This window comes from Cuculus canorus, chromosome 7, assembly GCF_017976375.1.
Source record: "Cuculus canorus isolate bCucCan1 chromosome 7, bCucCan1.pri, whole genome shotgun sequence".
In the NCBI taxonomy this organism is placed as follows: domain Eukaryota; kingdom Metazoa; phylum Chordata; class Aves; order Cuculiformes; family Cuculidae; genus Cuculus; species Cuculus canorus.
In genome coordinates this window covers 27,768,624-27,795,024 of record NC_071407.1, presented here as the reverse complement: position 1 = coordinate 27,795,024, position 26,401 = coordinate 27,768,624, and the positions used below count along the sequence as shown (strand labels likewise).

Sequence of the window (26,401 nt, the reverse complement as noted above, 5' to 3'; positions counted from 1 at the left end):
TTAAAGGCTCACAGTCCCTTTTTTCTAAGTGGCAGCACATTTTATTTTAAATTCAACTATTGAGTCTCTCTGGTCGTGTTCACAATTTAAATGAAAATATTTAAGAAATATTTTTCCCTTGATTTGGGAAATGAAAAATTCTCAAACTCCAAAGGGAGGAGTGAATATTTCTGTCTTTGTGTTACTTGAACATGGACTGTCAGGGGAAGACTCAAAACTGCTCTTGAGGAAAGTTAAGCTGTTGTGTTTGTGCCAAGAATGATGTTTTTTGTAGTTTTAAAAGCTTACCACTTAAAATAATGCAAGGACTAAAGCTCCAGCAGTTAATGTGTTTTCCTGTGGGGTTGGTTTCCCTGCAGAACCTACAGGATTGGTGACGTTTACAAGGCAGTGTCTGCAGGAGTTTCCAGACTGGGAAAGGTGAGTCAAACATCCTGTTAATGGAAGAAATTTCTTAAATCAATGATAACCAAATCCCATTCATATTGAATTGATTCAAGCCTGGAAGTACTATTGAAAACAATACTTGGTATGGATTGTTATGGAGAGGAGTTCGGAGGGAAGTGGGTGAACTGCCATGAGTAGTTTTGAGTGCCCTGAGTTTTCCAGGATATTTGTTTGCCTGTGAAGCCAATAAGACTTAAGTGAATTTTGAAAACAGCAGCACATGTTTGCTGCTGTTGCTTGAGTGGGGAAAACTGAGAGGTATGACTTGAATTCAGAAATGACAGGAAATACAATGAAGTATGGGTGATAACGAGCATGAAAACAGAAGTGCGGCAGCTTTCCTGCTTGTTAGCAAGTTAATGTGGGACAAACTTGTCTGAAAAATGTAGAGCTTCTATTTTGAATGTGGGGGTTTATGGTGAAAGAGGCGGAGAAGCTGAACAACTGACTGTTAAAATTTTACAAATTGTTTTTGAAAGGCAAATGCATTTTCTTTAGTCCATGAAGGTTTTTTTATAAACCACCTTATGTTAAAGGTGTGTGAGAATTTTAGGTTTGGATGGGTTTTCTTTTAAAATTGATGTCTTGCCGTGGAGATTATATAATTATCCTTCCTGTACAATGTTTTTCCTCAATGACAGGTCTCAGAAAAAGCTGTCTAGATTGCATGTCACCTATGAAGGCACCATCGAAAGCAATGGACATGGTATGCTACAGGTAAGTGCAGAAAACAGTGTATGTGCCTTATGTCATGTTTTTGTCATATGTTTATAATCTGCCAGTTTAACAATGTTATATATTTATCATAAATAGACTTATATGACAAGATATTATGCAGCATAAAAGAAGCGTCAAAATTAATTCCGTGGGCAGTCTTAGTGCTGTCAGTATTCCCCAGCTCATCTAGGTTTGCACATGTACCTGGTACAGAAAGAGCTGACAGAAAATCACAAGCCCTGGACAGCTTCAGGTCTTTGGTTCAAGCCAGGATCAGAGATTGACAAGAAAGTTTCAGGCTGTGATTTTGATGAGTTGTCAAGGGTTTTGATTTATTTTTAAGAAATTATTCTTGTGCCCCAGGCAGTGACCAGGTCAGTGGTTCAGGAGACTTCCCTGCTGCTGCCAGCCCCACTGTTTCCATCTGGGAGCCAGTCAGCAAAAGAAATGCGTGAGGAGGATGTCCTGTCCATATCTATAGCAAGGAACACATCTGAGCTTGCAAATTAGTTGTTTGCGTTTTGCTTTTCTTTTGAGAGAAAATAAAGTCTGCCTTCCAGAGTTAGGTTATTAAAAAAAAAAAATAAATTATGACTTCTTTAGCCAGGAACAAGTCCTGCAAAGGAAAGGGAGGAGGGAGAAGAGGGGGGACTGTTTTCAGTGATGCTTTTTGCTCAGACTTCAGTGTCTCATGGCTTTATGAAACTTCAGCACTTAAATGTGTATTGAAATTAGTAAGAACTTAGCATCTGCTCAGTAATAACCACTTATCATAGAATCATTTGGTTGGAAAAGTTCTTTGAGATCATCTCATCCAACCGTTCCTGTCCACTACTAAACCGTGTCCCTGAGCACCTCATCTACCCGTCTTTTGAATCCTTCTAGGGATGGTGACCCAATCACTTCCCTGGGCATCCTCTGCCAGTGCTTGAGAACCCTTTTGGTGAAGAAATGTTTCCTGTTATCCAATCTGAACCTCCCCTGGTGCAATTTGAGGCCATTTCCTCTCTCCTGTCACTTGTTACTTGGGAGAAAAGACCAACACCTGCCTCACCACAATCTCCTTTCAGGCAGTTGTGGACAGTGATAAGGTCTCCCCTTAGCCTCCTCCAGGCTAAACAGCACCAGTTTCCTCAGCCGCTGCTCCTAAGACTTGTTCTCCAACCCCTTCACCAGCTTTGCCCTTCTCTCAACATGCTGCAGCACCTTAATATCCTTCTTGTTGTGAGAGGCCCAAAACTGAACACAGTATTAAAGGTGGAGCGTCACCTATGCCGAGTACAGGGGCACAATCACTTTCCTGGTCCTGCTGGCCCCACCTTTTCTGATACAATCCAGGATGCTATTGGCCTTCTTGGCCACCTGGGCACACTGCTGGCTTTTGTTTAGCCGGCTGTCGACCAACACCCTCAGGTCCTTCTGTGCCAGGCAGCAGGAAATTATCTGCTCTCTCTCTATTAAACTATAGCGTAACCTCAGAGGTGAGAGAAGATTGAATTATGGCTTTTTGTGTACTGTTGCACTCTGTAAAAGTGAATATTGCCAAGGACACAGTATTTTTCCTCCTGGCCATTTTGAGTCTTACCAAACAAAACATCTCCACTCAGATGAGGAGCATTCACTCCAGGAAGAGGTGGGGTGACCAAAGCAAGGTACTGCAGGAGTCACAGTGACCCCAGCCTCAGCTGGCAGGGCCACTGGATGGGGCAAGCAGAGCAGAGATGTGACAGTAACAGTTTCTGCTGATGGGCTGGTGGTCATCAGACGAAGGCAAGGTGACCAGTGTCAGCCCTAGATATCAAGTCAGCAAGTGGGTGTCAGCAGAGGAGGTGAGGCTGTGCAGCACAGGTAGAGTGCATTTGAGGCCCTGATGCAGGGAACATTTGGTTAGTTTTTGTTAGTTTTTTGTATCGTAGTCAAGTTCAGCAAAACTGGGGTCTGTTGATACTTTCAGGGCTGAGTTCAGGAATGCTTGCTATTGCAATGGCCGGCTCTCAGAGTGCTTTAGACTTGTATCTGACTCAGGTATTGGTTTGTGATCTACACAGGTGTTCATGTCCCTCCAGCAACTTCTGTTCCCCTCTTGTAAATATGCTCTCATCAGCTGTCTGAATAAAACCAGTAAGAAGGTAATAGCGTTTGAAAGATGAAGTGACTTCTAAAAATTATACATTTGTATGGACAGTTAATTTGGTAAACAGTAATCACTTAATTGAATAGACCATATCTTTTTTGTAACTGTTTGTATAAATATGTGATTTGCAAAATACGTATTATTGCAGCAAAAATAGTCCAGCTTCTCTTGTTTGAAGCAGGAACCGTAACGATCAAAATTACTTGCCTGGTTCAAGTGCATTTCAAAGAGAATTCATGGGAGATTCTTTTAGGTGCAGAACAGCTGGTACACGGGCAGTACTGATCGAAAAATGCTTCAGTGTGGACAGCGAGGGCAGAATGCTTATTGAAAGACAACCTTCTTAAGTGAAGGTTGATTCTTCAGTGTCCACAAAATGCAAGAAGAATACTGCAATTTGCTATTTTCATCTTTCACATTTACTGAAATATTTTTTCTTCTTAAATATACACTTATTTAAGAAAAGCACAAAACTCTTTGGAGAAAACCCACAAAACTTGGATTCAAAGCATTTGAGATGCAAAATGTTGTTTTTGCTGTGTAATATCTCACTTGCGTTAAGCTTTTGGAGAAGCAGAAAGGCAAGCAAGGAAAGCTGTTAATCACGCTCTGTTCTGCCGTGGGTATTTTTAAGTGGTAGCAGCAGATTTCAATAGAATTATTAAATTCATACAAGGTTTTGTTTACCTTGGCAAATGGAAGGGTTTTGTACTGTTTGCTTGTCTCCTAATACTCTTGAATATATTTTTGTTAGGTTGATTTTGCAAACCGTTTTGTTGGAGGTGGTGTGACTGGGGCAGGACTGGTACAAGAAGAGATTCGTTTTTTAATCAACCCAGAGCTGATTGTATCAAGGCTCATCACTGAAGTCTTGGATCACAATGAATGTCTTATCATCACAGGTTAGTCTTTGCAGAAAATGCTTCACACCTCATTCTGGTTTTGTATTTGGAAACTATTTCAAGTTAAAGGTTCATAGTATGTTTAGTGTGCTAGTGGAAGCTCAACATGAGCCAGTAAAATGAGTTTGTGGCCCAGAAAGCCAGCCATGTCCTGGGCTGCGTCACAAGAAGTGTGACCAGGAGGGCGAGGGAGGAGATTCTACCCCTCTGCTCTGGTGAGACCTCACCTAGAGCCCTGCGTTCAGTTCTGGAATCCTCAACAGAGGAGGGACATCAATCTGTTAGAGTAAGTCCAGAGGAGGCCGCAAAGATGTTCCCAGGGCTGGAGCACCTCTGCTGTGAGAACAAGATGAGAGAGTTGGGGTTGTTCAGCCTAGAGGAGAGAAGGCTCTGCAGAGACATTATAGCAACCTTCCATTAAAGAGGGCATGCAGGAAAGCTGGGTAGGGGCTTTTTATCAGGGAGTGCAGGGATAGGACAAGGGGGAATGATTTTAAGCCAAAAGAGAGGAGATTTAGATTAGGTCAGAAAGAAATGTTTTTCTGTGAGGGTGAGGAGGCACTGGCACAGGTTGCCCAGGGAAGTTGTGGCTGCCCCATACCTGGAGGTGTTTAAGGCCTGGTTCCATGAGGCTTTAAGCAACCTGATCCATGGCAGGAAATTTCCAGTGTGGAAATTGTAACATTTGGTGTGACCAATGGGATTGAAAACTCTGAGGAGAGGAACTGCCTTCTAGTTACAAAATGGGGAGGAAGTGGAAGAGGAGGAAATCAGCTTTAAATCCATTAAAAAGGGTAGAAAGTTAGAAAATGTTTCTTAAGGATTTTTCTTTCAAGATTTTGATCTTTCAAGTTGTGCATGTTTGTTTGTTACTTATGAGTTAGTTGTGGGTTTGTAATCAGAAGATCAAAACCTAAAATGTTCTCCAGTGTGGTGTTGAGGGGCTGTCTGTGGAGATTCGCTCTCTGCCCAGTGCTCTACTGAAAGTGGTTTTCTTTTTGTTTCTACCTCTGTTGTAGAAATGGGAATGTATTATTATCCTTTGGATAAGAACATCAAATGTCACTATTAACAGAGAACCAGGGAGGCCCAGGTCGTTCTGTTTATGTCAGTTCTGCTTGCGGGAACACAGTGAGCGTTTTTCATGACTGCAAAATAAAATGGTGCTGCGATATTTTTTACTTACTCCAAAGAACAGTTAGAAAGAAAACGTATTTGATCAGACAGGTCCTATGGGCAAATATTCTAGCAGATCATGTATATTTTACAATTTTAAGTCTGCTACAGCAAAAATGTTGGGTTTAGTTACCTGAGCTGCCTCAACAGTCAGGAATTTGTACTAGTATTAGAACACATTTCTTGGAAAAGTCCTTCCAAAGCACTTCTTTCTGTCATGCGCCTGCGCAGCAGAAATTGGAGCGTAGGTTGTGTGAATCTTCCTCTGTCTTGAGCTATTGATTGTACCGGGCAGAGCATCTTTGATTTTCAGTCTTATACTTGGTAATCTTTAAGACAGTGTTTTATTTTGTTTTTTCTATCCTGCCAAAATGAATGCTTTTTCTGTGGATACTTGTTGCTAAATTGGCTTTTGTGATTCCCTTTTAAACAAATGAGTCAGAAAATCCTTGGCTGATTTCTGGTGTGCATTTTTTATGCTCCTGTAACGAGATTAACACATTTAAGCACCGTCCTTCTGGGGAGGGTAAAACCAGAGCTCAGCCATCAGCCTGTGCAGTAACTGATCAAGGGAAAACACTTAATGTCTTCCATTCCCCTGCAAAAAAATACTGATTTGGCACGAACAAGTAAAGGTGAGGATGCTTTTTCACTGCAACAATATTCTTTTAGTTTTCTTGAGTACTTTATACTGTTTTGCAATTAGCATTTGTGGGATGGTGTTCTGCTCTAGTGGAAATGGCCATTCCATCACTTTCATTTCATCCCTGGAGCTCTTCCACCTTAGTTCTTGGCCAAGTTGCCACTGTTTGTCATAATGCTCTTGATAAATTACATTCTTTGTGATGCATCTTGACTCAGCGGCCTAATGGATATAATGGCTGCGCAGCTGAAGATTGCAGAAGACGGAGAAATTGGAGAGAAATTAAATTTGTTGTGATTGCACAGGATCTGGTTAAGATCATTGCTGTCATGAATGTGGAACTAGTCATGCAAACAGCCAAGTTCTTCAACACAGATGTCTTCCTACGGCAATGTCAGCAGCAATGCCAGAGATTCACATGGCTGCATTCCTGGTAGAGCTGTGAATAAGTGGCAGTGGGTTTCATACAGGTTTTTTCCTTTTTGTGTTCACCTACACTTGTGCAGCGTTAAGAGCAGAGGAAGCAGAGTCCATTGTTTGTTTAAAATCTGCAAATTGAACAACAGCCACTCCTGACAGCATCTTAGTGATGCATTGTAAGATCCCTAAACACATTACCCATGCAGTAAATGAGATCAGATAATTAATTCAGCTGAAATTTTACTCGGAGGGGAAAGTTGGTTTTCGGCTGGATTTAGCAGGCTGATTGTGCCACTGCCTGGACAGCCAGAAAACTGATGTTGGTGCAAGATAATCATAGAATGCTTTGGGACTTTAAAGATCATCCAGTTCCAACCCCCCTGCCATGGGCAGGGACACTTCCCGCTCATTGCTCAAGGGCCCCTCCAGCCCAGCCTTGAACACTCCCAGGGATGGGGCATCCACAACTTCCCTGAGCAACTTGTGCCGGGGCCTCACCACTCTCGTCATGAATTTCTTCCTAATGTCCAATCTAAATCTTTCCCGCTCCAATTTAAAGACATTCCTTCTCATCCCGTTATTCCATGACCTTGTAAAAGTCTCTTCCCAGCCTTCCCGTAGCCTCTTTCAGTACTGGAAGGTCGCTATGAATTCTCCACAGAGCCCTCTCTTCTCCAGGCTCAATAACCCCAACTCACTCAGCTGGTCCTCATAGCAGAGCTGCTCCAAGCCAGGGATCATCTTCATGGCTGCCTCTGGACCCATTCCAACGGTTCCATATCCTTATTTTGGGGATTCCAGAACTGAATGCGGGACTTCAGGTGGGGTCTCATGAGAGCAGAGTACAGGGGGAGAATCACATCCCTCGAAGGCAAAGAAGGACCTGCCCCTCACTTTTTGCAGTAAATGTGGATCATTTTGTAGCCACAAATATAAATGCACATGTGTTTTTTTCACATATGCTGCTTTTTATTCAGTACTGGTGGTGCTGCCTCTTCAGAGTTATTGTTTCTAGCTCCTAAGAAATGCTCGAGGGACAGCATGATGGGGGTTTTCCCAATCCTTGAGAACTTTATAATGCCGTATAGATCACCTGCAAGTGAGAAGCTGGACTCTGGAGTCTGAGAAAGGCATATGTATTTTTAGTATTAATTGCAATGCTTTTTAGGTGCCTGAGGTCCCATAATCACCAACCCTTGGCAATTTTGCTGTTTGTCTGATGCTGAACTATTAAGAATTTCACAAAGAATGTATTTTTGACTGATATATGTAGGTACTTCCTTTTGACTTGAGGTAGGTTTTGTAGCTTGTTTTTACAGTTCTGATGGAGCTTGTGCCATTATGCTATATTAGGCCCTGGGGATTTTACCCCTTTATTTTTTTTTTTATGGGAAGAAAATACATTCTTCAGAAGCATTACGATATTCAGTTTATCTCATACTGCTTCTGTTCTCCCAGCCACAGTAGTTTTCTGTCAGGTATTGGAAGATAGAAGTGGTCAAATCCCCATCCCTGGAGGTATTCAAAAGATGGGTGGATGAAGCGCGCAGGGATATGGTTTAGTAGTGGACTGGTACTCGATGATCTGAGAGGTCTTTTCCAACCAAATGACTCTGTGATTCTGTGTCCCAGCAGTTCACTGGCAAAAGTGCTGCCAGTTGTATAACCATTTCTGTCCGACAGATTTCCAAAGCTTGACTTAAAAAACCCATTGATTTTCATTAACTTTGGTTTTCTGGAAGTTAAGAGTTACTTTGGTTTTCTTGAGTTAAGAGTTAGTGTGATTTCTTTGAGTGTCTCTGTTATTGATTTTTTTGATATATATGTGTATCTGCTTGTTTGATTGTTTGTTTCCTGATGCTTTCGTCATCAGACACTGCACTTCCGTGAAAATTAATGAAAACAATGAACCTCGAAAAAGTCAGCTTAATACTTTGGCTGTCATTTAATCTATCCTGTTATGCTGTCTTGATAACCTAGTCTGTTCTTTCCACATGCTAGACACCAAAGGAAGTACTTGCTTTCCAAAGCTGGATGTTTTGTTAGCTTGTTCCCTAAGGGAGCTGTTGGAGAAGTCACAGACTTCCCTTGTCTGTCTTGTCTTACTCTTTGTTCAGACCATTTTCCCAAGCAATCAGTAAAACTGAATTTTATCTGGGTCAAGGAAAGTCTTGCTGAAGGTCTATAGAAGTCTGACTTCTGAACTGCTCGCAGTTGTGCTTTGTATGAGAACATGGATGTGTGTGAATTCATAGGCATATTCTGCAATTACAATTTGAGAGACTTTGGTTTTGTAACAGGAAGGGAATCCTCAGTTGAGGAATCTGACCATCCCACTCATTTTACATGGCAACTGTTTAAAATAGCCTTGAGTGCAGTTTGTGTGCCTTCGGTGTGGTTAAATCATCCTGGCAAATCTTAATACGTAGTGAGTGGGTAATAGGGCAGAGGAATTAAAGAAGCGCTGAGAAGTCTTTTCAGTTAAAATGAATTTGGGTAAATGAGGAAAATGTCTGGAAGTATATGAGTAACTTCAAACAATTTTTAACAACTTGTGTTTCCTGTGCTTGAGCTACTGAAAGCAAACATTCAAATTCCCTTTTCAGATGAGGTTAAAAGTGGATGAGTATATGTTTCTGATTGTTTTATTTTATTATTATTTAGAGATTGAAACACTTTGAGATTTAAGTTTAAACATTTGCATTCTCAGAGCATCACTGATCTGTGCCGTAGTCTTAGTAATCAGATGTTTTGTGCTGTCAGCTTCCACCTCCTTCTAAAACTTGTTCTTCCTGTTAAATTAGTAGGCAGAACTAGTGTCACTCTCGTTATGGGGTTGCTTAACAGTTCTCTTCTTACTCTTCCTGTCTGTAACTTGTGCCAAGCCATACCTGAATGAGCTGAAATTTTCCAAACAACGCATTCTTTTCAGTCCCCTACTTCTGAAATTCACCTGTTGTGAGCTTAAAACAAGGGGGGAAGTTGTGATTTTGCTGTGGCATAACATTAGGACTGTTTCTTTGAAGCATTTGTGCGTTCCCAGGTTTTGAAGCAGCACCCTGAAGTTTGGCAAAATGGGGTAAAAGACAGCGTGTTAGAAAGGTTATGATCCTTACTCTCACTTAAAATGCTTTCCTCCATGGTCTTGGGATAACCTTTGGAAAGCAGTTGGCATAGCAGAGCATAATGGTTAATTACTGGAGGTCTTACTGAGCTGTTTTCTTACTTCCTTAATGCTGGCCAAGATGCTCCACTGGACTTATTCACAGAGCAGCCAAGTATGTTCCAAACTGTGGGTTTGCAGGTCCTTGGGCTTTTACAGAAGGAGCTTCTTGTTCCTGACCGCCACAGCTGAGAGCAGTGGCCTTTCGGTCCATTCAGTGCCGCTAATTGCTGTGATATCTGAGCACTTGTGTCAGCAGCTCTAGTGCAAGGTGAAACAATTACAAGAGAAAGAGTTGATTTATTGAGCAATGAGACTAAGAAGTGTAACAGCCCTGCCTGTCCTGGAAGGCAACAAGCTGGATAACAGTGGTGTGCCGGAAATCTGCTTGGCTTCTGACCATCAGGGTTTCTTTTGCCTTTATGCATTTAAATTTTGTTAAATAAAATGTATAAACGTAAAGCTCTGTGCATACAATTTTGAATCTCCCTCTATTTTTCTTCTCGTGTTTCCTGAACTGTCAGCCCAGACACGGGCTAAATTGTGATGAAGTAGGGTTGCGGTGTTTTCAACAGTGGAGTGACTATTTTATCATCATGTTTACAGATAGTAACCTGAAAAAAGACAAGCAAAATGCTGGTGGTGCGAAGGCTGGCAATCTTTCTTAACCAGGTATTAGCTAGGGAAACTTTAAAAGTGACAGGCAGTTTATTGAGAAGCTATTGAACTCGAGAGTGGCAGAGTTGGAAGCTGTCTTCTTGTTACATACTGGACAGCATACTTAGATCTGCACCTGTAATGTTCTATGGTGGATACTGCACATCGTCGGTGGAGCAGAAGCTTCCTCTGATCACCAGGTCTCGTATTCTTGGTGCAGTTATGAATCTCTGTTTTTCCATCACTTTCAAGAGCTGCATGTTCATTTGGAGAAGGAACAATTGCTATGAAAGGTTTGCCAAGTGAAAAAATATGTACACGTATCATGTGTAATACAGAAAATCCTTTGTTTCAGGCACTGAGCAGTACAGTGAGTACACAGGCTATGCAGAGACCTACCGGTGGGCCAGAAGCCATGAAGATAAGACCCCAAGGTAAAGTTCCACATAAATATTTCAAGTGAAGGAATAAATGAATGTTGTAGATTTGTGAACTCTGTGCTTTAAATACTTCCTAGCATGTGCTTAAGTACTCCCTAGCATTCGCTTTAATAGAGAATTTGACTCTTTGACCTTGCTCTCTTCAGTAAAGCCAAACAAGCTAAGAAAGTTATCTCATATTAATAATGAGATACTAATGCTAATAAATGGTATCTGCCAATATGTTGGTTCTTAAACTATCGTTTGCTGTTATGTGTTTAATCCACATTTGTGTTAAGATACTGACTGAACTCTGTATTGTAATGTCACAGGAAGTTTGACAACACCGCAGGTGCCACAGTGCAGATTTAACACCATGAATCTGAATCATAGAATCATAGAATCGCCAGGTTGGAAAGGACCCACTGGATCATCGAGTCCAACCATTCCTAACACTCCCTTAAACCATGTCCCTAAGCACTTCATCAAGTAGAGTAGAAAGCTCCGAGCTCTTGAATTTATTTCTCCAACAATTTTATCATAGTGTTATCCAATTGGCATAGAAACACACATTCTCATTTAAATGTTGGAGGAAGGCAGAGTCAAAGTGCTTTTCTCTGACCTTGCAGTGTTCTTGTGTACTTAATAAATGGTGCTGTGTAATTAGATTTGTTTCACGTTGATGCCTAAATTCTCTCCAGAGTGTTTCTAAATGTACGGGGAGACCTGTCTCCTTTCTGATGCTGCTTTCATTCCCGTCTCACAAAGACAAATCAGTGTTCTGTTGTCTCTTATGAGATCACATTTCCAACTGCTTCTAACCGCTTCCAACTTCCCTGCAGAGCTGCTCATTTTGCATCATAATTCTATGGCTGATATTAAACAGCTAATGTCATCACCTTTTCTACTCCCTCCAATTTTAGGGATGAATGGCAGCGACGCTACACTGAAATTGTTGCTATAGATGCATTTCACTTCAGACGTTTCCTTGATCAGTTTGGTCCGGAGAAAATAAGAAGAGAGCTCAACAAGGCGAGTAACTTCCTGCAGTGGCCTGCAGTCTAAGACCGATTCATTGATGCTTATTGTGTTTATTGTACCTTTTCAAATATTGTTGTATTTTCTTCAGCTAAGGAACTCCTTGCTTAGTTGTGTCTCAAAAGGTGTACTTTTCAGGGGCTTGCTGTCCAGTGTTAAAGCAGAAGCTTGTCAAATACAATGACTCTTGTCCTTTGGCATCCCATTCAAAGTTCTGTTTTATTTAACTTTCAAAAACATAAGTGACACGTGAATATACCTTTTGTTAACCCTCCCCTGTTCTGCTTCCAAATTATTATTTTTGGTTCTCTTCTCATGATTGGCTTTGGCCTTTCAATATTTAAAGGGGGATTATAAGAAAGATGGGGAAAAACTTAGCAGGGCCTGTAGCAACAGGACAAGGGGCAATGGTTTTGGACTAAAAGAGAAGTTTAGATACTACGAAGAATTTTTTTTTTTTTTGCCGATAGTGGTGAATCACTGGCACGGGCTGCCCAGAGAGGTGGTGAATGCCCCATCCCTAGAAACATGCAAGGTCAGGTTGGATGGGGCTGTGAGCAACCTGATCTGTTTGAAGATATCCCTACTCGCTGCGGGGGGGGTTGGACCTTCATGGTGCCTTCCAATCCCAACCATTCTATGAATTCTGATCAGCCCTCCAGTCAACATGGAGAAGGGAGTGCCTCATCTTTTATAACATGAAGACAGTTCATAAATACAGTGCCACTTGCATTTCTTCCACTAATCTTGTTTGCTCTTGGGATGTTGCCATATTACCTAAGAGTCTTTCTTTGTGTGTTGACATGATCTTGAGACCAGTTCCAGCTGTTCATAAATCTCCTATCATTATTTGGACAGTAGCCGTCAGGCCTGTTGCAACTGAATACGTGTATTTACAGGCCAGTTAGAGCTTGCTGTGATAGGAGTGTTGAGAAAACTGATAAATCAAGCCAGTTTAACACTTCAAACAGAACCTTTAGACTCACATTCATAAATAGCACGTTTTATACTAATAATTCTTACGTATTATTATCACTGTGTGTTCAAAGCATTCAGTGCTTGACCTTATGCTGCATTAGCTGGATCTGTACACAACAACACAGTTAGCTCCAAGGGTTATCCAGGCTGAAGAGCTCTTTGATAAGGGAACCTTGAACTGCAGTGAGCATCTTTATCCTCTCCCCTGCCCTCGCTAATGTAGGGTCTGGTCCTTAAATAAGATACTTGAGTTTCTAGATGGCTCCCGGCCCTTGGTCTTTGCCCTGGACTACGTGCTTCACAATGTTTGGGAACGTGAGGTTTCTTTCCCAAGCAATAGCAGGTGTTTTATCATCTTGCATGGCTGAGATTTGCGTGTTATTTGTTTTCCTTCTTGCTCTACTGCTAATTCTTTTTTTTGAAGCTAAAGCAGTCTTTTCCCAGCTCTTGAGGCTGGACTTTTTCAATGACTCTTAATTGCCATCAGCGAGCTGTTTGATAGTTCTGAGGTCTTCACTTTCAACCAGTGCCAATGATTTCAAGGCTTTTGCTGTTATCCCACGCATAATTTCTGTCTCCTAACAAGAGATGCCTGGTATCAATCTCCAGTTTACATGCAAGTTCTCATAACTTAGTAAGAAGGCTAATGGGCCATGAGGCACAGGCAGTGAAGATCTGTCCCGTTATAGCAGTGGTGTTGCTGTGTTTACTGGACAGTTGAGTACAAGAATGCTTATACAGCTATTCTGCTCTATTGTGCTTATAATTGGGTTTGAAACATGCTATTGATAAAGTCTGCTCAGTTTGCTTCTATTATTATGGATGTAGCAGGCATCTGCTTTAGCGAGAGTATTAATAGCACCTGTATACCTGTCAGTCTCCTGCTTCCCTGTATAGAATCATGGAATGGTTTGGGTTGGAAGGGACCTTAAAGATCATCCAGTTCCAAGCCCCCTGCCATGGGCAGGGACACCTCCCACTAGATCAGGCTGCTCAAGGCCCCATAGAATAATGTAAAGTGCACTTGAAATAAATTCAAGCACAAAGCACTGTGTTCCTAATTCTCATCGGAAAGGGGAAGGAAACATACCTGAAAGCTCATCTTCCCCCCCATCCCTCCTGAAATTATGTACAGTGCTGAAGGACTAATTGAATTAAGTCGTAAAAGCTTAGCTTCTTGACCAAAATAACATTAATCAGCTTGTTTCTTCATGGTTGGTAATGAAATTAGCCCTGAAAAAGACAGTAAATAGATTTTGTAAACTTCAGTGATGTCTTAGTGCAAAATTCAAAACACTCACTCCAGTGAATTTATGATCTGCCTGCAACTGTCAATATTATTGATTGGATTTGGATTTTTAAACTAAATTGTGGTAGATCCGTGTGACTTTTATACCACATGTCAGTTTGGCTGATGCTGTTGGACGAGGACTGATTGGTATTCAAAGTAGATCTTAAGCCTGAGTTATTCTCTATTTATCACAGTAAAAAACCAATCATTAAGTTTATTGGAGGTTCTGTAACATTTTAACAAATCAAATATTTTTGAATGTACTGTAGTGTTTTATTTCAGTTTGATTTAAAATTAATATTAAGATATGTCTGTGGGTAAAAACGAGTTGGTGGAATAAGCTGCAACTCTACCTCTGTTATGATTTAATAAATCAGGACTTGGTAAGCACAGCGTATGCACACAGGCTTTGAAATACAAGTGTATTATCTATTAAAAAATGCAGCTTAGCATCCATTTGTTTCCAGAAGTTCTTTTGTTTGTCTGATATTATAGTAGACATTGATAAATGATTGAAACAACTGAAAGTGATTCTTCTTACAACTTGTATTTCCTTAGAAGCCTATATGATTTCTCCTTCATGAGATCTGTTTCTCCTAAAGACCCAATGTTCACTCTTGGTTTGTTTCTCAGAAGACAGCTGCCTGAAGCTGACCCTTGTCTCTGGTTTAACCCATGCTCTGACAGCGAGGTTGCCTGAAGCTGTTCAGAATAAGGAAAAAAGAATCCTTGTCTGATTTCAGCATTAAGATTTGCAGATGTACATGTAAGAGGTGTCACTGTTTCATTCTTGCTGGCCCTTGGAGATTATTGCCTAATAAAGACTCCTCCTAGTAATAACTTTTCCAGTGGCAATTTCCACTTTCCAAACCCTAAGGAACAATTGATTTTAATTGCGCTTGCAGTCCATCCCTAACTGTCGTCAAGCCTATTTTAACAGTCACCCATTAGAAAAAGCTACAGCTTTGTGTTTGGCAAGAAATGGTCCCCTAAGAGTTATGGTATGGAGAACTGTTACATTTCCGACAGTGTGAACTGTGAGAACTATATGTAAATGTTCTATGAAAACAAACCAAATGTAGACATCATACGGCTTCTAAATAACAGAAGATACCATATATTGGAAGTTGTGTACAACTTAGGACTTCATTTATGCAGTTCAAAGAAACTGCTCTTCTTCCCATATGGAAGCAACTGCTTTAAAACTGCACAGAAAGCTTTCATATTCCTGGATCCCTAGGTGAAACCTACTTGAAATATTGGTGCGCTGTCTCTTTTCTTAAAAAAAGTGATTAATTTTGTCCTTTATTTGCTGTGAAAAATCATAGAGGAACGTTAATTTGGATACTTTTCTTCTTTGCCGCTGAAGTCTTTCCAAGTATTTGCTGACTTCTGTATTGTCTCTGATGAGACGGTGTCTTTTCTCCATGTCCTGGTGAGTTGAGAAATAGATGCCCATTAAGTAAAAGCTGAAAAGGAAATGGCATCCTGTTGCAAGATCAATCCATTTTCCTCCCCGGGAGGATGGAGGTAGGAGAATTATTGTCCACACAGCCGAAGTATGAGCTTGACCTGCCAGTTTCACACCAACATGCTTCGGACATGAAGCACTCTGATAGCTCTGATGCAAAAGAGCTCAAGGAACTGCATGAGGAGCACTGATCAGCTGTATGCAAACCCTGAACCATGTTACCCTGCTAAATAATAACCAGCAGAAGCCTGAATTTACAGCTTACAGCAGGTTGGAGTGAAAACATGGGTACTTCAGTCTGTACCAGACAATTGTACCAATTCAGTCCATTTTTGTACTGTTGAAAAACTAATAGATTTATCATTTTTTCTATACATAGAAACACCTGCCTTTGCTCATTTTCTTAGTGGATATCACACTTTTTCCTCCCACTCTATTTCTACAACAGACCTGTATTCTGGGATGCCATTTTGTATTTTATTTTCAGTTTTGAGGCGTTTCATTAATACTGGACACAGCAGTTCTGCTCTCATGTATGCTGAATGGACCAAAAGGCAACATATGTGGTACAATCTGCTGTTAAATTTATTCTCTGCTTTGGCTATCCTCTAAATTTTCCTATAGCTGTAATGAAATCCCTAGGAGTCAGTTTTTAAGTTGCATCCAAATGGGGAAAAATTCTTGCCTTAAATTCTTTAGAGATTGACTTTCAACTTAAAGGAAGGCTAATGTTGCGTTGGAGTAGTTTGGATTTGCTATTGCTAGAAGACAATACTGATCATTGTTCTTGTCTTAGTGTTTGAAAATACCACACCAGATTGCCTGTCAGCTTCATTTCCTGACTCTTGTCTGCCTGCAGGCCTATTGCGGCTTCTCTCGAGCCAATGTTCCACCTCAACACCTCTCTGCAATAGCCACAGGAAACTGGGGATGCGGTGCCTTTGGAGGGGACTCCCGATTAAAAGGTAAAGTGGAGCAGATCATTAATGTCTAAATTAATCAAATAACTTAGATATTAATTCTTGGACCTTCTTTTTGTTGTTGCTAAGTAAATTGGTTGGTTTTGTTCAAATTGATATGTTTTAACCAAGAATTGGAATACTAGTTCACCTGTCCATAGAACTGGTTCGTTACTTTTGCTGTCTAGGCCATCAGTAATGTGGCCTCAATAAAAATGCCTGCTGCTGTTACGTGCTGTTTTCAGTTTGAACTTTGAGATGGATAGGTGGTGGTGAAATGCCTGGTTTACAAGGACGGATGGTGAAGGCTTCAGAAGAAATGTTAGTTCACAAATGAAGATGTTGGTTGCAGTTCTCAGACCTATAAGTCAGTTGACCTCTCTGGAGCAATCTTTTTAGATTATGCCTAAAATTTGTGTCTCTACAAAGCTGTTTAAGGTACCTGGTAATTTGCAAGGCTTCACAAACTTGCTGGCAGTGCTTAATGTTTAGTTTTGCTCCTTAATATATTGCTGTTTGCCAGTAAGGTTTCCAGTTGCTCAGACATGCATCTTTCTTTACTGACTTGCCTGCTATATCATGTACTTTCTCTTGTTCTTCTGTTTTTAATTAGAGTATTTATAATGCAGCAGATATCACATTCCTACATTCATTTAAGACTTTTTTCCCCATCAAGTCAAGAACTGATGGATCCTGACATTTAAACTGGGACCCTGATTCATATCATTCTAAGTAGAAATTTACATTTTTGTTATTTTCAGATACTTGGAGAGTATTTAAACCTTGCTTTCCTGAGCAGCTTTTGGGAGTTACATTGAGACAAGCAATCATCAGGCTGCCAGCTTCATTGGTTTTCTTTCTCGAATGCTTTTATTCGTTGAGCGTCTGTTTTTTTCTCAGTGCTCATTAATTTCCTGACAGTTGTCTTTGATTTCCATTCCATAAAATAGATGTCCAAGTGCAGATCATCAATATCAGAGGTAGTATTTAGTGCAGGATCTGGTCATCCTGATTATGATTAAATTAGGAAGGCTTAATAAATGCTTTGATTTGGGTTAGTCTTCCTCTTGGATCTGAACTGTAATATCCCATGAATATTTTTTAATGCACGATCCCTAACAATATGGCTTATTTGATCAAAGCCATTACTTGTTCCACACTGGATGTAGCTTTTAGAAGAGGGATTGGTGATTGGAATGCTTTCCTTCCTCTCCCCATCGATCACAGCTCACAACAGAAGCATACTGACAAGGCCACCAGAGCCGAGTCCGTTTGGTGAGGTCACCCATAAGTCTTTGATTTAGATAAAGAAATGAGCCACGAGATGTGGCACTTCCTAACTCTGATGTGAACTCCAGGCAGAACAAAAGCATGTAAAGACTTGAACATTCCCTCAGTTTTATTTTAACTGAGTATTTTAGATTGAGCTTTCACTTATGTAATTTTTCCTCTGGTTTTGGATCAGCCTTGGGGTTTTTTTCCAGCATCTGCAAGAATTAACACTTACCAGCAAGTTACAGTACTCCTGCTGCTGTGGAAAATTCATCTGACTGTGTGCACTCTGAAGTGTTCTCCCCTTTCCTTTTGCAGACCGTACAAAGACTTTGGCTTAACTTGCACTTAAGTTACTTTTGTTGTAAACTCAACCTAGTTTCTTAATTTACTCTGAAAAAATCAATAAAGATAATTAAATGACAATTATTTGCTGTGGAATATGGAGCCAGTTGTTTAGTATGTGCCTGTTCTGATGCCGCCTGGAAATAGGATGGCTTCATTCTTTATTGTGTGAATTATGAGATACAGAAAGAGCACAGCAGTTTGTCTTGTGTGCTTTGGTCAGAAGAGAGTTGCATATGATATGTGATACCCAAATGAAGTCTTTTCTAGTTCACAAATACTCCCTGAACAGTCGTAACTACTAAAGGTGTTCTTCCTTCTGTTCTGAAGTGCTGGATAACGGGTTATTATGAACTGCGGATTCTCTCAATTTCACTTCATTATAAGCGAATTTCTTGCACTGGAGAATGGAATCATAGAATAGTTAGGGTTGGAAGGGACCTTAAAGATCATCTAGTTCCAACCCCCCTGACATGGTCTTAGAAAGACATGGTCTTTTACACTTCATAGGGAGTCATAAATTCAGAATATATTTTGGAAAACTCTTGAGATTATCAGTATCCCGGTGTCACTGAGCCCAAATAAATAGCTTTTGTTGACTACACTGGCTTCCCAGTGTACTGTAATGAGAAAACAGTTTTTATAGTTTAAAATCTTGCTTTTTCATTTACCATTCTTAAATATACACCTTTGTCCTTTCAGTAATGGTAGCTGGATCTGTAATAAAGGCTTCAGAGCCACCACAGTATTTGATGTAATTGGATATCGCTGGATAAGCGCCATATGCATTATGATATTTTATCTTTATTTTTATTAGTCATGAAGTAATGAAACATGGTTGTGTATAAAATCCGGTCTCACTCAAGGTCACAGATGATGCAAAAACTAAAGTCTTACGGGAGGAAAAAAATAATCTAGCTTTATAAATGAAAGATGTGGTACGTGAACAAAACAGATTCCAGATAAGTTAGGCATCTTCCCATAAAAATTTTAGTATAAACTTAGGTTTTTTGATATTTAAAAATTATGTTTATATAATTGGGAGAGGTTGGAATATCTTGTCTTGCTTCTTAAATGACAGGATAATGTAATTATTCCCAGCTGCAGGGGACTCTGTGCAACTGCCTAAAGATTAGAGAAATGTTGTTTTGTTGAAAACACAAAGGAGATGATCTGGGGAGGCGTCTCATACGTAACTTAAGTTCTAACAAGTGTGTGAAAGTATTCTTTAGCTAAATTGGTGTTCTTATTTATTTGAGAAAAATAAAGTTCATTAGGAAGACTTGCCATCAGCTTTACAAAGACGTTTGTGGAAGGAGAGAAAAGCACGCATCTTGCCTCATGTAAATGCCTGGGATACCGACGTGCTGCCGTGATAGCAGCCGTGATAGCACTGCAGGTCTGAACTTGCACAATTGGCAGTAACACAAGGAGCACTGGGTCTCCAATTGTGAGTCAGGAGAGTTACATGGAGTCACATCTGCTCTGGGCAAGAGGCGAGAGAGCCCAGATCCCTCCCATCCCCTGTGCCGCAGGCTCTACTGGTCGTCCTGTGATGCTTCTCGCCCTATTGGTAGCATGGGAATTTCCCGTGGCATTGTAGATCATTAATGCCCAGAAGATTGTGAAGCCTGATTCTTGACAGAAATTTGACCCTTGATTTATAAGATTTACAACAATTCAAAATAAAGAGTAGGCTATTTTTAATATCTTCTGTGAAGTGAAATTGCATTGTTTGGAATGAATAATAAGATTCATTAGTTTCTGTTCCCTTATGCAAGCTAGTTAATTAGACCCTTTAAAAGCTGAACTACTGAAGCTTTACCAAATCCACAGCTGGTTCAGTAGTTTAATTAAAATATCATTCCCAGATTGAGATTAATTTCATATGTGGATCATGTAATTCATAACTATAGTTATGGGTTTACAAAAGGGATTTTTATTAAAGAATGCAAGATTGTATTAGGTCTCTGTTTGAAAATGTAAAAGATTCTTGACCTGAGCTATGAGCAGCTTTGTATCTAGTTTCCGCTAGCAGGTGGTGATGCAGTACAGATGCTATTTTATTTAAAATCAATCTTTACAAAGACAATATTAATCACATTGTAATGAACTGTACTTACTGCACAGAAGAGGAAAGAATGAATGTGAGAACTGTGCTCACAGTCTCTGAAGGCAGACAAGCTGCGGTAGATTAAATAGTTGCTACGGTCCATTGTTTGGACTGGTGTAATGTTACCTGAAATGAACATGTGAGCGTTTGCACGTGTCTGACGCTGCAGCCTTGCAATATTGCTTGAGGAAAAAGCTGCGCTCTTGGCATAGTTTGGTGCTGCCTAAGGGGTCCTGGTTTTTCTTCTCCTCTTTCCTCTTCTTGGCTGTATGGCCTGGTGCCCTTCCCTTGCATCACTGCTCTTAGCAGACCCTCCACTCAGCCGATCCAGCTGCTGATCTAGCAGAAAACAATTAGCTTTTTATTCTTTTGGGGTATAACTTTTCTGCCAGGTGGGTGGAGGGGACAGGCTCGGTGTGGTGTCTGATGAGCACCAAAGAGCTACACAGAAGTCAGGAGGTGGGTGAGAAGGGAGAAAATGTAGCTAAATCAGAGCCACTACCTGGTTGCAGTGGTCATTGGCTTGGCTCAGCTGGACCCTGATCACTAACCCCATAGGATTTCTCAAGATGAATCTTCACAAAACTGTTTCCAAGGCAGGAAGCATTCTTCTTTCTTTTCCATATAGAAAACCAAAGTCTGTCTATTTTATAACTTTAGCCATTGACGTAACTTGGGATGCAGCTCGATCCAGTGAGTCTGACATAAATCTGGAAGTTAAATAACCTGAATTGCATTCCTGGCATTGCCACTCACTTTTCATAGGTCAGAATGAGCCATCTTATTTCATGCTGCGTGCTTCTGTACAGGGAAAATGTACCTTAAATCCTGCAGGAAGAGACTACAGAACCCCAGGTCTCCTCTTGGGAGCTGGAAGTTGGGTCCGCTCTTGCTTTGTGTAGCTCATCCTAGTGAAGGGGTTGGCTCTGTTCCTTCTGAGGGGTGGCAGAGAATGGAAGTTGTGGTGTAACTGATGGGTGCTTTTCACCCCACTAGCTGCGACTCGCTGCAAGCAGCTTAAACCAGGATGTGAGATGCTGCTCTGCCTTCTTACGTTGTCAGGCACACGCCTGTTGGATAAGTAATGGCCAGAAAATGCTTGGGGGAACACAGACAAAAAACTGTTTGATTTTTAGGTACATTGTTTATCTGGAAAGGAAGGGTTGTTACCTCTGATGACTCCAGCAGAATACTTCAGCACTCTGAGCTGCGGTGCCCAGTGGTCTTTAATGTGTGTTACAAGTGGAACTAATCCTTAACTCCCCTTTGTTCACATCGCTTTGCAGCGCTCGCCTGGAGATGGGTGGTGCAATTGTGCTGTAAACTCAGGCTGTTTTTTTCCGTTCGGCCAATTGTTTCATCATGTATTCATGCATGTACCTTTGTTTATTGTTTCAGCCTTAATACAGATACTGGCGGCTGCTGAGGCTGGTCGTGATGTAGTTTATTTTACCTTTGGAGATGCGGAGCTGATGCGGGATATCTACAGCATGCACACTTTTCTCTGTGAGAAGGGCCAAACTGTTGGTAAGCATAAAGAAATCTTTTCTTGCAGCCAAGAGACTGAACCACCTCTGTAAGCAGAAATTGTCACATAAGAATTATTGTCATAAAATCCTGAACACAAGGAAATGGGCCCCAGTTTCCAGAGCTGGGAACTCATTTGATTCAGGGTCAGCTGTATGGGGTTAATCTGTTACAAGATTTCTAGAATCCTTTTCTAACTCACTTGGGAGGTAGAATTTGGAGAATAGAGAAACATGTGGTAGACAGAAATTATTTGCAAAATAACTCAAAATGCTTCAAAAAGGGAAAATCTGCTTATGTGTTCCTGATGTAGGTTTGTCTTATAGTGGTTCTGGTTTGATCTTCTAAGACTGTGGTCAGATGTGCTATCCTGTAGCAATACAAGAAAAGCAGTGTGCCCACTGCCCTGCTGCGATTGTTAAACATCTTTAATTTCTGGGGCAGAAGCAGAGAGCCAGGTAATGGGCCATATAAGTAATGCGTTTGCAAACCTGATGTTGGGATAGCTTGAGCAGAAGGCTCACTGGAAACTTGAGGGATCCTGTCCTGTGTTCTGAACAGATTTGGGAACAGCCACACTCCCTGTATTCAGTTCATAGAGTCACAGAATAGTTTGGGCTGGAAGGGACCTCAAAGGTTGTCAAAGGGACCAGACCAGGCTGTCAAACCCCCATCCAACCTGGCCTCAAACACCTCCAGGGATGGGGCATCCACAGCTTCCCTGGGCAACCTGTGCCAGTGCCTCACCACTCTGATCATACATAATTCCTTCCTAATGCCTACATCTTCCTTCTTCCAATTTAAAGCCATCCCTCCTTGTTCTATCACTCCATGCCCTTGTAAAAAGTCCGTGTCTAGCTTTCCTGTAGCTCTGCCGGGTATCGGAAGGCTGCTCTGAGGAGCCTTCTTTTCTCTACCTCCTCTTTCAGTGCTTGTTTAAAGAGATGTTCCAGTCAGCGTTTCAGTGTGAGGGTGCTTTTCTAGTCTTCATTTGCAATCATACTTTCTTTACATGGCAGGGTCTTATATGATTTTTAATGATTTCTTTTTGTTTTTAAGGGGACATTTATAGGCTGTTACTGAGATACTACAATGAAGAATGCAGAAGCTGTTCTACTTCAGGACCAGACGTTAAGCTGTACTCTTTCATATACAACACCATTGAGTCCTATGCAGATTCTACCGACGATGACGATGAAGAAAAAGGGTTGTGCTTTGAGGATTAAAATAAATGCATTTGATCAGAACATCATTCACCTCCTCCCACTGGTATATCGTGTGAATTGCTGCGTATCACGTATGAATTGGCTTCACTTAATATATATTGACTGCGTTGGTAGTTGCATACAACACCCAAACAGTAAAACCACCTTTGAGAGACGAGATATTTCATTTGATGGTCTCGTAGATTAAAACCTTTTCCATGTGCATACAGAGAAGATTTCTTTGGTGAATCTGGTTTGCATTATCCCTTGTTAAGCAGGATATTTTGGTACACATTTGTATTTCAGTCAAGAGATTGCTGAAAAACCTGAGAAGATTTCTCTGTGCTCCTTTGCCTTTACTTTTCAAAGATCTTTTGCCCAGATTTCTCACATAAGCTCAGTGCTGGAGTACAGGCAGCCATGTAGCTCCTGGGATGATTTTAGAGAGAAGTGTCGTGATGATCGTTCTTACTGAAAACTCTCATTATTTCATTACCTCTTACCGACTATTTTGTTCATTTAACTTAAAGTTATGCTGCAGGGCATTCTGGTTTTAATCTATTTTTTTTACTACATGTTTAAACATGGGAAGACTGTGGAGGAACTAGAATGCATTTTACAACTTCATAGTCTTTATTGAATCAAATGTAAGTGGATGAAGAAGCAGAGAAAAAATGAAGTACGGGAGAGTGGGAAGAGGAGAAACGTGACCAAAGTTAGAAGTGGAGGGAAACAATTTTAGCGTGAAGCTCCTCAATACCTTTTTTCTGGTGCTTTTTGTCACAACACTGAACAAGGTCTCAGACGTGTTGGTATATTTCAGGTTTCTCCAGGTTCATTGTTGTTGGCAACGTCGTGTGAATTAGTCTGCTCATTGTGTTTATACTGCCATATCAGTTCTCCTTTTTCACAATATGCATATATGTGAATAAGATACCCATGGGATAATGAGAGTGAGGAAATGGAAATTGCTTACATATCAGTGGGAGGAAAGCCAGGAGGCTATCGATAGGAATATGAGGTCTTGTTAGGAGCTGGCACCTGTGTCTCTTTAGGCATGGGAAGAAGAACAACGAAGAGATGGTGAAAGATGTGTAAAGACTGTGCTGCTACTCGCTCTGTGAATACCAGATTAGTGTTGCTGTAGTACATCCATAGTTGACACAAAACTGCAGATACAGCTGTGATAAAACCTTTCCAGGTCTATGTGCAGGACCAGTTCAGTGAAACATTTGTTTATCAGTGATTTAAGCCTAAATTGCTGAGTTTAACCTCCTCTCTGTTAGATTTCCTAGTCCATCGTGGTTGCTATTACCAGTTTAGCAATACAAGTGAAATCTACAGCAGGAAATGTAGTGAGCTAAAGCCGTAGGATCAGGAAACCCTTTTGGCTAACATTGGATAAAACCTTTCCAAGCCTGGAACACCACATGGATATTAAACGCTGGAAGCTGTCTGGTTTACAACAAAGCACTTGCTGCCTGAGCTGCACTGGTGGAAATGAGTGAAGAGTTTGGGTCACTTACAGACACCCTCAGAGCACTGCATCTTGGCACTAATGCCAAATGTGTTGCTTGGAAGGAGATAGACACAGCAGCTGAAGGGTTTATTGCTATTCTTCCCGCTAGCGGCAGTTTTCTCTGTCCCCATCTGTTGTAAGGAAAAGATCTGGGCTGCAATTCGGGGACTTTTTCTGTGTTCGCAACTTGGGTCCTTAGAGTTAACAGAAATCTTTTCTCCTGGTGTTCCAGAGTTGGCTCAGATCCTGGCTGTAGGAATCACTGGTTTAGATGAAGCTCTTATTTGGGCACTTGGGTTCAGCAGTGAGAGTGCTCTGAGATGCTTTGCTGGTGATAAATGGACTTTGTTAATTGAGACAAAGGATGGAAATTTGGTGCTATCTGCCAAACCTTCACCTTACTGCTCAGGATTTCCCATCGAAAAGGTGAACAGAATTTGTTCCTAAGCAACGGGGAGGAAAATGTAGCAAAAAGCTGTGGGTGGCCAGATCTGACCTCCCCTTCCTTGTAAATAAACACATCTTTATTAGTGCAATATTAATTTTCATTGTGAGGGGAAGGGATTTGTCAAGTGTGAAAAATGTACCGCAGTGGGATGGCAAAAAATTCTACTTCAACTCCAGAAATGGAGGAATACATTTGACTTTGGAATGAGTCTCTGAAGCTCACATTTGGGGATCTAGTTAAGAGATTTTGCAGTGTCAAGTGTTGCCAGGATAATCCCAGTTATTTTACGCAGTCCATGTTTTCACTGGTATCTGAGGATTTTCTAAAGTGGGGAAGAGTACTTTTTATTTGGGATCATTCTCTAGGAGATGTTTACCATGTGTATTCTTCCCCTATAGATTATGGTTGTATGGACGGGAGAAAAGGAAAATGAACTCTGTTTAATTAGTCATGAGAATAAGACGGATATATCCTGCATTCTGCTGCGTGTCCCTGATTGGTAAAGGGCGATGTTGTAAGGACACTTGGAATGTGACTTTGATCACAGGCTGGAGATGATCTGTCATAGTTATTTTGAGGGTATTTTTAAGCAAAATAGCCCAGAGTTAACCAATTAACAACACTGTTACATTCCCACAATTTTCCAATTCAATAAAGAGCTAAACTGCCCGGAATGCTGCATGTGGAAGCAGGAATTTTGCATCAGCTCCCTCCATCCTCTGCATCTTTCTTTCTTTTTCCCTGCACCTTCCACTTTCCCTTTATAAACGCCCTGAGAGGTGGTATTGAGCCTGAGACGCCTTAGGGCACCGTGCTGGAAGCGGCGTGGAAGGGAGAGGCCGATGACCTCTCTGTGCAGCCTCATAAGCTTCAGTTTCACTCTCCTAGAAACCTCTTTATGAAATATTTTGGGTTTGGGGTTTTTTATTACTTTAGGGGTGTTTGCTATATGATTTCAAATCAACTTCCTACTGAAATGTTTGTTTTATACTTTTTAGCAGCTCAATTGAACGCTGAATCTGAAACAACAGCAGGCAGCCATGGAGATAGCAGTGTTGCCTCGTCGTCGTTTGGTGTCGGAGCACTTCTGTTGTTTTACAGATCCTGCACCTAAATTCCTCGGTTCTGAGGTGTTCTTATCTAATGATGAGTACCCATTACTGTACATATTAATTTATAAACTGGCAAAGCGTTCCTGACATTCCTCTAAACTTACAGTTTATGCACCGTTATATTATATTGATTTTTTTCGGGATCTGTATGCTAATGTTTACATGATTTTTGTAGGAATATGATTAAAAAACTGACTGAAGCAATACTGTGTGCTTTGTCTCGTAATATCCTTTGCAGGGCAGAAGTTCAGGCACGTGAATGTACCTGGCATAAAACTACAGGACAGTTCTAGCAATAAATGTTATAATTCAAGTATTTTTGGCACAAAATATAACAAAGTAATTTATTCTTACTGTAAAATGTTGTAGTGGTTGCTCCTGTCTGCATAGTGAGATAAAAAAAGAAGTAACTGCTGTCAGTGTAACTTCTGGAGAGGGGCTCTTT

General features: G+C 40.9%; 1 protein-coding gene across 2 annotated transcripts in view; it reads left to right on the top strand.

Moving 5' to 3' along the window:
- Nucleotides 1-26,173, top strand: part of PARG (poly(ADP-ribose) glycohydrolase) — a 69,726-nt gene extending 43,553 nt beyond the window's left edge. For both annotated transcript variants that reach the window (XM_054071871.1, XM_054071870.1), the window contains exons 11-18: nucleotides 360-420; nucleotides 1,089-1,164; nucleotides 4,053-4,200; nucleotides 10,615-10,693; nucleotides 11,602-11,710; nucleotides 16,316-16,421; nucleotides 21,544-21,672; nucleotides 22,732-26,173. In XM_054071871.1, the coding sequence (XP_053927846.1) occupies nucleotides 360-420; nucleotides 1,089-1,164; nucleotides 4,053-4,200; nucleotides 10,615-10,693; nucleotides 11,602-11,710; nucleotides 16,316-16,421; nucleotides 21,544-21,672; nucleotides 22,732-22,898 (875 nt within the window). In that variant the 3' untranslated portion in view covers nucleotides 22,899-26,173. The remainder of the gene's footprint in view (nucleotides 1-359; nucleotides 421-1,088; nucleotides 1,165-4,052; nucleotides 4,201-10,614; nucleotides 10,694-11,601; nucleotides 11,711-16,315; nucleotides 16,422-21,543; nucleotides 21,673-22,731) is intronic.
- The last annotated feature ends 228 nt before the right edge of the window (nucleotides 26,174-26,401 follow it).